At 37.5% G+C, this 12,582-nt stretch overlaps 1 protein-coding gene across 1 annotated transcript; it reads left to right on the top strand.

Annotated features, from left to right (window-relative positions):
• The first annotated feature begins 573 nt into the window (after positions 1-573).
• On the top strand, positions 574-12,507 carry MS3_00003737 (uncharacterized protein). Its single transcript, XM_051211595.1, has 6 exons — positions 574-678; positions 5,525-5,717; positions 8,492-8,766; positions 10,203-10,368; positions 11,491-11,743; positions 12,333-12,507. The coding sequence occupies exons 1-6, from the start codon at positions 628-630 to the stop codon at positions 12,430-12,432; spliced, it is 1,038 nt and encodes a 345-aa protein (XP_051071672.1). The 5' UTR covers positions 574-627; the 3' UTR covers positions 12,433-12,507.
• Positions 12,508-12,582: the final 75 nt, after the last annotated feature.

The following is a 12,582-nucleotide window of genomic DNA, read 5'->3' as shown; positions in this document are numbered from 1 at the left end:
CCGAGATCGTGCCAGGATAGAAGCTTGGTTACAGAACGTAACCGAATTTGCGTGAAGTTACAACCAAAGTGTAAGAATCAGAATGGAAGCACAATATAGCTGTCATTAGCACAGTCAAACAAAAGCACATTAAAACAAACACTGGTACAGTTGGTTATAATAATAATTGTTTTTATTAAACCAGTCGTGTTCTCGTGATAAATGTGAGTCACTACAATATCTTACATCTTTTTGCTTCTTACGGCATAAACAATCTTCGGAGTCGTAGCAAGAAGGCTCAACAACCTGCTATCTTTATTACTGAAGACTGACACCAGATGATTTATAATTACTGGCAAATACAAAAGCCTAGTGCATAAGCTTAGGATGTATCGATGCTTTTCACGAATGCACTACAAAAATAAATTAGACATAAAATCAAGTGTAAAACTAATTGCAAATACTGCTCATTAGTATCATTTGTGCCATGTATTTCGTATGTTGATGAGTAACACCTATACACTAAATTCTACCTATATTGAGATATTCCCACAACATTGTTTGAATGAGTACTTTCAGTGACTCACGAAGGTCATACTTTTGGGAAATTTTTCCAATACTGTGTTTACGCTAGGTCAAGGGTGTTACATGTTAGCAAATCGCTTACTGGAAAAGTTTGAAAAAGTCAGACTGCTAGGGGTGAGACCATAGTTTATGGACGACTTTTGAGTGACGTCAAAATGACTTTGAGGATGTCTACGTAATTATAAGGGCTAAAGGAGGGTTATAACACAGGTTTATATATAAACCTATGTGGAGTATAAGAACTATGATTAACGAATATTGGTTAGGGTTGGGAATCAGATTTGGGGTTTTAATCATGGGCTGACACCAGCTAAAATGACTTAGCGTTGTTTAGCTAAATAGGTGAATGTATTTCGCGTCAAAATCCAAAACTTGTTGTCGTAAATCTGAGTGGTTCGTCTATAAATTGTAGTCCTGCGTAATAAACCCTCATTCGTCACGAACTTAAATCAGTTGAAATTGGAAGATGAATATCAGTTTGGTTCGTCTCTATACTCTACTTCTTCCTAATGTTCTTGCTCGTCCTATTTTAGTGGTTGGTTAGGTGTTAGTATTCACTGTAATCTTTTATCCATCATTTTCTTTAGTTTTATCTTAAATACTTTCATGCTGTGTGAATACATGTCATGCGTTATATCTTGGGCTGTCTTCCGCAATTAATGTTACACCATTAATCTTTCTGAGGCGAAGGTTTTAAGAAGCGTGCGATCTCCGAATGTATTTTTAAGGGCCATATATCCACCAATGTCTTTTTCTGTGTCAGCTCTATTCTCAGTTTAATTGCGATCCCATTTTTTTTGTCTCAGATATCAAGCCAGCATTATATTTAGATTCATATTTGTGTAGTAAGGACAGACAGCCTGTTATTCCTTTTCTAGTATGCTTTGTGAGTGTCTAGTCTTCTCTTGAATGAGTCAATTGAAAGTGCGGACACAGGTCCCAAGAATTGATGACTTGGTGTGAAAACCTGTCTGCCACGGGTATTTTGTTCGTTCTTGGCTTTTCGACTTGCCTGCTATGTCCTCTGAGATGTCCCGATCTAATGGGAAAAAAAGAGAGGATGTATTAGATCAGAAATCATTTCTTAGTATTCTATACATCGAAATCAGATCACCTCTTAATCTGCGATAGGACAGGATAAAGAGATCTAGCTTTTCTAGTCCCTCTTTGTATGGTAAACCCCAGAGTTCTGAAATTGCGCGGTTAGTTGCCCTCTGTGCTTTTTCCAGGATATCTGAGTCACCTTTTAAACAGGGGCTTGCAGCCTGAACATAGGCTTCAAGCTTAATTCTCACTAAGGTTGTATATACTGTAGTGAACATAGTAGTATCTACCCGACTGTAGCTGCTACCTTGACGCGGTGGTCGGGCTTGCCTATCGTGATTACCCAACCGAGCTATTATGTCTGGAACATATGTTCCTGTAGGTTCTACCATGCTAGGCAGGTCGATTGGAGAATGGTAAGACTAAAAGCAGCAACTCAAGGTCTGAGGGCGGATCCGTACTGCTGACTATAAAGGGGTGTGACAGCAGTAAGGTGTTTCCCTCGGAAAACCAGCATCTGCAGTGATGCTGCCTTCTCACAAGGAAGGAAGGGGTTAGAAAAGGTCGACCCCAAAAATGTCACACCTCACCTTACCTCACAGATTTTCGTCTCCGGCGGTAAGACCCTTTGAAGAACGGAGCTAACACGTCAAACGATTCGAGTACGCGGAACGTTATTCCTGGTCTCCTGAAACCACGCTCTAAACTTCATATTAGAGCTTATAACGTCCGAACACTGTGCCAAATAGGACAACAAGCTTCCTTAACTAGGTTATTCAAAATCTCGCGCCATCGATGTGTGCTGTGTCTCCGAAACGCGCATACAGGATCCGAGTAGCGTCATTCATTTGACCTCACCATATCAAAATAAAGAACCAACTCGATTCACACTTTGTGTATCTGGGAGCCCTGATGCTGCTTCTCGTGGCCTCGCCGGCGTAGGTATAGCATCGAGTCCTAGGGCAAAACTAGCTCTCTTAGACTGGATCCCAGTAGACAGTCGTTTGTGCGCTGTTCGACTAAACGGAACAGTAAGGACTCGGAAAGATAGGGACACTTGTCGTTGCCTCTTCGTCGGCTCTGCCTATTCTCCCACTGACTGACTGAGTATCTAACTAGGTGAATGTTCGTCTTAAAGCCCACAGGGTTCTAAACCCCTTATCTGCAACCTCCTGGCAGTGGGCCGTGGTCTTAAGATCATGACTCACTGTGACTCCATGATCCTTGTGAGACCGGACCACGGGTACAGACACTTCCTCTATGCTGTACCTATTTACCTTTACATCCCCAAAGTGCATGTAGATACACTTTGCCACGTTGATAGGCATCAGCCTCTCTTTAGACCAGCTAATCACAATATTTAAGTCTGCCTGAAGTGCTCATGCATCTGTGTCTCCCGTTATTTCTCGCCAGGTTTTTACATCAGCGTATAATAACTTGAGGGATTCAACTATACTTGGGAGATCATTTACATACAGTATAAAAAGTAAGGGGCCTAGGACTGAACCTTGAGGTGCTCCACTAAGTACTGTTCTCCAGGTGGAGAACTTCGAATTCACTCTTACTTTCTGTCTACGACCTACTAAGAAATCAGTGTTCACAAACTAGTGTATATGTTCGCTGATTTTATTAGTTGTTCATGGTCACTCAGAAGTATATCCACATTTGACCTTGATAATTACATTTTCACACCATCTATGGCAAGTACTCCGACTAAATATTTAGTGTTAGTCGTGATATTTATTTTAATTGAGCTCCCAGTCTTAGCTTTCGAACTCTGACTTTGTTACTTCTGAGGTATCATAACGTTTATGAAAACTAGCTGTCACCTCTTTGATCGTATCACTTGCTGAATGTTTAGAATTATGCATTTAACATTGTACACATACAGAGCCCCATATTTATGTGTCACTGATATTCTGACAAACACTGGCTTCTGCTAACCTTTATGTATTTCTTGACATAATATTCTGTCTTCAGTAACAAGGATAGTGGATTGGTTGACTTGCGTTAACCCTTGTGGTGTTTCCCGGTTGAGATCCAGCTCCTCTGAGAGCTCATTGATATTGCCGATACCACTGTCCAGGTAGGGGTTCCAATCGTTTACCACTCAGTAAGGGAAACAGAATCCCATCCTGAGTCTATTCGGTTGCAGCTTATGAACCTTTTTCTATTGCAACTGGGCTGTTCGTCTCTAAAAGTAGCAAAATGGCAAATCTACACTCGAATCACTATTTAAAATACGAAATTCCGATATAAGATCGCCTTGCATTCTGCCACAATATAAGGAGAAAAGGTCTGAGTAGAGGTCTGTCATTAATTTAGTTCCCTGAAGTTGTATATACTAGGGTGTGTCAGTACCCTTAAAAAGACACGAATTAGCTGTTTGGATACAGTATTCTAAACGAAGTCTTACATAAGTGGATTAGGTAACCCGCAAGATGTTTCTTTATTTGAACACATAAATATCGGTACAAAGGGGCACAGAATACATACGTGCCACATAAGCCACTTGATTTGTGTGTGGGCTGTGATACTGCCCGGGTGCCCAGATCGGAGCAGGTGGATTTCAGAGGGAGCCACACGCAAAGTCTTCAACCTGAAGATCTGACCCACAAGGCAGTGGAGCAGCGTCAGGGGATGCAGTCACATGGAAGCCGGTGACCAGCAATTGGTTCATACGACATTTGTTCCCTCAGGATCCTGTGGCTCATGTGCACCATTGGTTTGGAATCAGGGTTCTCCAACTCCCCTAGGTGGACCCTCAATATCCATGAGCGTGGTTAAAGCGCCATACATTCGCTTCTCGTCCTCTCAATTTCGTAAACAAAAGCCGCGGTGCGAGGTAGTGAGTAGGACTTCTCTGGCAGTGGTTGTATACGTTTGACCATATGAGAGCATTTCGAGGAGAACTAACTCTCCAGCGTTGGCCGTACCAGGGCATTTGGGAGCATCTTTGTCAAAGCACTTAAAACTGGGGAGTGGCCATAACACTCGAAAACCTTCAATAGATCCTGCCTTGTAGTGCACAGCTGTTTTCAAGAAATGACTTTCAGTTATTCATGGATCTTTTCACCTAGTTCGAGCTGATTGCATCTTTTTCCACCTACTTTTCTCCTAACCATTTGCATTGAGATATTCTTTTATTCTGTCTGTTGGTACTTATCGCGGTTTCAGTGCTGATAGTTGTCATCATCATTCCAACAGCTCTCAATATAGCCTTAATGTCAGTTCTCTTCTGCCTAAGTTATTGCTTTAAGAAAGCTGTCACTGAATGTAATAAATGATGTAAATATTTCAAGTGTATGTGTACCGTTTATTCCCTCATCGTTTAACGTTCCCCTCTAATGTTCGGTCTGGGCCACCCGGGCAGTATCATAGCCCACGCACAAATGAAGTGACTTGTGTGGAGCATATGTATTCGGTTCCCCTTTATATCAATATTTATGTGCTCAAATAAAAAATAAATAAAATCGTTGTCTTATAAACTAGTGCTCATTATTCCAGTAGAGTATTTCTAATCCATTCATTCTCTGTCAACTTTTAAAGTATTATACGTGTATTTATCCTGGGATATCATGGTATCGTTGTCGAACTAAGCCGTTGGACCGAGGTTATCTCAGTTACATCTCCATCAACCGTTATTTATTTTGCTAAGTCAATATATATACAAAAACTAAAGAGAATGTCGTTTAATTGCCTCTTTACGCCTCGACAAATTGGATACAATATGCTCTTAGTAGTTAGCTTTGTGACCAACTTAATAAATATTGCGCTTACATCTAGGGACTTGAATGGACATATCTGGTGTTTAAGTACAAAGAGCACCATATATGTAGTTGGTAACTTGTATGTATCTATTATTCACTCTTTTCTTTACTAATTTTAATCTTGTTCAATTGGTTTGCTGTTTTAGGAATTATCTTCAACACTTTGGATAAAATGTGGCAGTCTTATTTTCTTGACATGTCAAACCTCCTGCCTAATTTTATTGATGCGTGTTTCACGTTCAGTTCAGAATTCGGAGTTATACTCAGCTTCAACGGTTGTTGTATGTAGTGAATTTCTAAAACTTCTACTGTCGATATTTTTGGTTTTATCCCAAGAAGGTAAATGCCATTTAATGAGCATATTTCTTTAAATATTTTAATTGTGCTAGTTTCTAAGAAATGTTTCGCTTATTGATTGTGCACGTAGCTTTATCCACTGACTTACTCCACTTTCACGTTAATTTAGGCTCACACATTCAAGCAAATCACTTATGTGTATTTATAATATTGTTTACCTGTTTCAAGTCAGTTAATTAGTAGTACAATACTTAACAAAATTATGTGTATACTAAAACTGTGATAGGAAACGCTAAATATGTTTGTCGGTACCCAGTGTAATTGTAACCTTAGTTTTTTGAAGGTCTTTTTCAAAGCATTGACTTAACATTTAACTCCTAAATTGTGCATATTTATCAGGTGAGGCTTAGTAAGTTTTTTTTCACAGATTGAATCAAATTTCGACAATATTAAGCGCTTCCAGCATACACGGATTCAAGTAGTACAATAATTCATTCGTCATTTCATTCTGTTTAGTACCATTCCAAAAGCGCATGTGCAACTATTTTCTGCAATATTTAGTCAGATAAGTGAATCCAGATTAAAACCCACATTGTGTTGTAACATCATTTGTCTCAAACTGAAGAAATTTACACAAATGATAACAAAGTCAAAGTCGTATACCTAACTTCATGAATAGTTTGTACAAATTGTTAAGAAAAAGACGCAAATTCAATGAATTCATTTAATTCTCTGCTTCCTCTTCAGTTCCAAATAACCTTGGCTTCTGTCATACTTCGTAGGACGTTCAAAACCCGAGAAAGATTGACTCGCAAGGAGCAGGCTTGTTTTCGTTCTGGTCTTGGATGTATTGATCATATCTTCACCCTACGCCAAATGTTAGAACACCGTCATACTTATCAAAGGCCAAAAATCGTAGTATTTATTGACATCAGGGCTGCCTTCGACTGTCCTCTGGGTTTGTCTATTGAAGAAGGGTGTGCCTGAGAAGTTTGTTAACATCTTAAAAGCCCTATATACAAAAACCTCAGGTAGAGTGAGGGCATACAACTACCTTTCTCTATTGTTCCATTCAAGCAGTGGGGTTAGACCGGGTTGTCCAATCTCACCATTCCTCTTCAACTTTGCCATCGATGACATTCTGGAAACAGCTGTGATGGATGTAAGTAATGGCGGTGTGGATCTGCTGCCTGGAGAAAGACTTCCCGACCTTGAGTATGCGTATGATAGTCTTACTGTGCGATAATGTCTAAGCGATCCAATCCGTACTTAATCAGTTGGCAATCAATGTCCGTAGGTATGGTATGTGCTTTGCACCTTCGAAGTGCAAAGCACTTCTACAAGACTGGCAGGATTGTAATCCTGTACTCACCCTGGATGGTGAGCAGATAGAAGTAGTCGAAAAGTTCGTGTATCTAGCTAGCTGCATAAATGCTGGTGGTGGTGTGATTGATGAGATCAATGCACGTATAATGGAAGCCAGAGCGGTTTATGCCAATCTGGGCCATCTTTGGCGCCTTCGTGATGTTATTCTGGCTGTTAAAGGTCGGATCTACAACGCGTCGGTGAGAGCAGTTTCGTTTTATGCTTGTGAAACCTGTCCTCTCCGAGTCGAGGACGTTAGACGACTCTCTGTGTTCGATCATCGTTGTCTCCAAAGGATTGCTGACATTTGATGGCAACACCATGTTAGTAATGCAGAGGTTCGGCATCGTGTGTTCGGGTGTCACCATCTTGAAACACCGACTTCGGTGGCTTGGACATGTTCTACAAGTGTCGTCGCAGAGAATTCCACGTCGTGCATTATTTGCCGACGCTGGGACTGGTTGGAAAAAGCGGAGAGGTGATCGATGTATGACAAGGTGTCGTGGTATGAAAGAAAGCTGTAAAGAACTGGCTTCTGTTGGTCCTTCACGACTCCTTGGCTGGGGTCCGAGAGATAGCGCAACACAGTGGCTAGAGGCGTTATCAGATATGGCTCATAATAGAAGCCAGTGGCGATCCTGCTGTAACCCTTTACTTTCTTCATAAAGAAATATGGTTGTTTCTTCCTTAACTGTAAGATTTCTTCTGATTGTACCTTTCCGTTCCCCCATTATTACCACTATTATTATTACACTACCTCACACCAATCTCTTCCTTATTTTTCTTTTTTACCCTCCTTACCTTTTTTTTCTCTTTCCTTCTCTTTAAATTCTCACTGTTTCGTATGGCGCATATATATTTGGCGCACTCTTGTACCAATATATATGTGTTCAAATAAATAAATTCAAATAACCTAAAACTATGGTAAATCATTATATCTAGTAATATATGTTTCCATGTCTATTACTTACAATACATCCTAGTCTTAATTTATTTACTGCTGAAGGAAATTTGTGGAGTAAGATATATTCATCGGGCTCTCTAAGCCTGTTTTTTTATAATGAAACTCTAAAACGAGAGGTCGTGAAATACAAAAGCCGTTTCTTGTTATTTATAAAATAGGTAATAATTATTTTGTTTTAGAATCACTAATATATTGGTAGACAAAAGCATCTAAGTAGACGTTCTTGAATATTGAGTGCCACCTAGATACTACTTTCAGGTTTGTGTACCCAGGCCATGAATTAATATATGGGCTATATGCATGCCCAAGACTCGATAATTAAAGTCCATTTCCAACTTAAAGTATAGAAATAAATTCCCTGAACTCACCAAACCACAGCTTGACCTTTTCAAAAATGTCATCGGAATAAATTTACATGTTTATTCTGTGACTACATTTTCTGAATTCATCATCAAACTCTTGACTGTTTTTTTTCTTTATACTTCAGGTGAAATTAAACGTAGTATTTCATCAATATATAATCAAATAATTGTTCAGTATGATGATATGATTCAAATTTTAATTCCCTCAACTCTTTATATTGTACAGAATAATTTACTATATTTTGCCATTTCACATTTGAATGCTGTTTTATATCAGATACTTTATCAGAGTAAAATATTCACTACTGCTATATTTATGATACTATTATTAAATCAGCGCCTACGTTCAACTCAATGGTTTGCTCTCTTATTACTCAGTACAGGTATTATCTTAACACAGGTAAGGTTTCACAATAAATACCGTATACTCTGCTATTTTCTGCAGTGCTGCTTGCTCTCCAAGTAGTATAATTAGCTTCATTCTGTTGAAAGCTTTTCTCTTTGTAGTTAAGTGTTCTGTGATGGTTGTGATAGGCCTGACATTGAAGCATGAAACACACCCTATCGCCTGAAATGTTTAATTTCTATACGTTCGTTTTTTTTTTCTAAGTTACTCCATGTTTCAACTTAGGTTGACGCACATTTATCTCAGGTTTTATGTTGATTATAGAGTGAATATTCCAAGTTTATCACTCTTTTGGAGACTATAGATGCTTGGATTTGTGGGTCACTCAGGACCTGATGCAAATGTGCTCTGCTTAAACCTACAGTCATAATCAAGAATAAAACTGACCTACAGGCATTTCATATTGATAAAACATTGTACTGTATAAACCTTGTAATGGTTTTGATGTTTCTTAAGATTCTGGGAATATTGATGAACAGTATAAAAAATAACTACTGCATGTTTTTTGCTTCTAATCCACTTTACAAATGAAGTCCAAAATTTTGAATGCAATCTAACTAAAATAACACAAATTTAGAGCAATCAAATTAGCATTACAACAGTTTAAAATGGTTCATTCTAATTGTATTGACAAACCTCACTATACTATACATAATCAAAATTGACACAAGATCATGTTTCGAAACGCTTTCCAAATCTACATCATATGTTGTCGTCCAAATAAGTGTGTAGTAGGGTATTTTTATTCGTTGGGTAATGACCTTTGCTAGTCTCAGGTCTAAAGCCAACATTTTTACGGTTGTACTCGTGTTAGTCGACTGAACGTTATACAGAAGTGTAATCACTATAGTTTTTGCAAAGAAGTAACGTTTTAATCTACATCGAAGCTCAAATACAAAAATCGTATCATAAATTCAGTCATTGTTTCTATGCTTGCACGTTTCGTTATTCTTGTTCATCTAAATGTTAGACCGAAACATACATGGTAATCTCCAATTTTTTGTCTTTTATAATCAGATTCTCCTATACATAAAATACTAACAGTCTCATTTGTAGCCTCATTGGAAGTAATCCTATTTAATAACTAACTCTTGATACTGAAATCTAACCATTCTGATCAAATTATTACTTGTTTTATAAAGCTTTTGTATAATAAAAATATTTTTCCCGATTCTGAAAGTCGTAAAGATGTAACGTCCCCATGTGGTAAAAAAAATTTGTAAATAATGACTTGATCCACTTGCCAGGCACATAATTACGTGCGACGGTTAGTGATAATACATCTCTTCCCAAATCTTATGACCTAGTGGTTGAAAACCGACTGTTTGAACCATTAAGCCTATTACATACATAATCTTAGCATTATAACTATTTGAAACATTTTAACATTATTTATTGTGAATTATCCTTTTTCTTGCTATAACTCTTAGTTGCCTTCATTAGATCAATCAACATCGAGCAGTGAATTCCATTCAAATTTTTATGGGTTGTTGGCAATTTTATTGGCTTCTTTTACTAGCGGCTTTGCTGGTGTTTACCTTGAGAAAATATTTAAAGGAACGTCAACTTCGATCTGGATGCGAAATCTACAGTTAGGTGAGACAGAAAACATTGGTTAATATGAATCATATTAAATATATAACATTGGCTAATAACCTGGTCTTTTATAACTTGCGAATTTTTTGGTCAAATCTATTAAGGGAACAGCAAGACAAAGGGTACTAATAGGATTCGAGTACATATATACATGGGGAAGAGAATGACTCATCGAACGCTATTTAAGATATTAACATTTAAGCTAGAGAGATATGTGCGTAGGCTGCCATGTGATCAAGCGTACACGTCTATACAGATAAGACAATGATCATAATAAAACAAATAAATAGACGAACCATTGCTGTTAGAAAAACATTGTCTGTTAAGTTAATAAAAGGGTTCAACAAAAATTAAACATAGTTGAAGTCGACTGTAGAAAAGTTGCTGTATGTCCTCACCACTCTTTTTAGCATCTTCAGCGTCCAAATATTCCTTATTAGCTTTTCCAAAATTTGTGAAAATCTCTATCTTGATGATAAGGAAAAATCCTACATTTTGCTGATAAATGCGTTGCACATACTTTTGATAAGATCTGTCATAATAATCTTTCTTGACCCTATATTCGACTTTCGGTAACCTTTAGTTGCTGCCTGTGAATAAAAGTTGACAAATGCTTGGTGAATATATTTAATTGTCGTCAGTTTCCTCAACAACAAAAAACATGTAGTACGGCTAAGCAATGGTCATGGTTCAATTTTGTTCGTCAATTTTAATACACTTCCCTACTACTTTTGATATGACCCGTTTTGTAATACACAAACTTGTATGTAGTTAAGGTATGAATGCTGTTTGGCTTGCTAGACTAATAAATAATCTCACTATATTTCAAACTGTGCCATTCAATTAAATTGATAATGGATATATTTGTGCGTAGATCTAATCGGTCACCCTTGTGACTATGCAACACTCGGTTGTAGGTCTTAAGTCTTATAGCGATGCGATTGCAACTTCCAATCATCATAATTCGGGTGACAATCATTACCCATGATTTGCGCCACTAATCTAGACTTAGATATTTACTGAGATCATTAAGATGCTAAGCTTACGCACTGACTCTTGACTTTTGACAATGCATCCTTATAGATACTAATATTCACTAATGAATTTCCTTCTATATTTTAGGTCTCTTCGGCGTGCCAATCGGTCTGTTTGGAGTCTTCATTAACGATGCATCAAGAGTCAAAACTCTGGGTTTTTTTTACGGTTACACACCTATCGTTTGGATTGTAGTTATTCTTCAGGCGTTTGGAGGGCTAGCAATAGCCTTTGTCATGAAATATGCTGATAACATTTTGAAAGGTTTCTCTATGGGTCTATCAATGATTCTGTCATCTCTCATATCTTATTTCCTGTTTGATGACTTTACTCCAAACATGTAAGAAATAGCACAATATTGTTTTCTTCAACCTTCAGTACGTAGTTCAGTAAACATTACTTTTAAATGCTGTTCGTAATGTGGGAGCGCCTTAAATACAATTTGTAGGCTAAGTACACTTATATTTGTAGTTCCTCTAGTTGTCAATCAATGCATTTGTTAGTCTGTCTTTTTTATAAAACAGACTTAGCTAACCCGTCTGATGATGTCAAGACACAATGAAGTATCCTTAGTCAGTTGTACACACACGAAAGTTTGTTTAAAATATATCCATTTACTAAGAATGTCACAGGTACCTAGAATCCATCATTAATTTGACAAGTTTTGTTTTACAGACATTACTCACTCACTGTCTTACAGAACACTTATATAGTTAAAAAAAATTCAATGTATCATGTATTTAAAACGTCGTAGGTTGAATTTCTGATTTGTTTCATGTTGCAAAAAGGATACGTTATTAATAAAATCGTATTAAGTGACAGTCATATATTTCACTTTATTGTTTGATCTACATTATAGACATCCAATATTAACACCTTAATTGATTCTCTTAAACAAAACTAATATTCATAAATTCATTTTCATTTAGGTATTTATTTGTCGGATCCATATTAGTTATCAGTGCAACGCTAATATACGGTCTCCCGGCAAAGTATGACGCAGTCTACCCAAACGTAAACAAAGCATAAACTTGCAGGAAATGTTACATCAACATAGTGATAACAATCAAATTGTAAAGTGTTTTTTTCTGGAAAAATAAAAATGACAATCTGTTATAACGCTCGGATTTCCTTTGTCTTTACGAATGGGACGCTAATTTGCCGTAGACGTATATCTCC

The sequence above is a fragment of the Schistosoma haematobium genome, chromosome ZW (assembly GCF_000699445.3).
Source record: "Schistosoma haematobium chromosome ZW, whole genome shotgun sequence".
Classification (NCBI taxonomy): Eukaryota; Metazoa; Platyhelminthes; class Trematoda; order Strigeidida; family Schistosomatidae; genus Schistosoma; species Schistosoma haematobium.
Note: the sequence above shows the minus strand (reverse complement) of the source record. Positions and strands in the feature narration are given on the sequence as shown.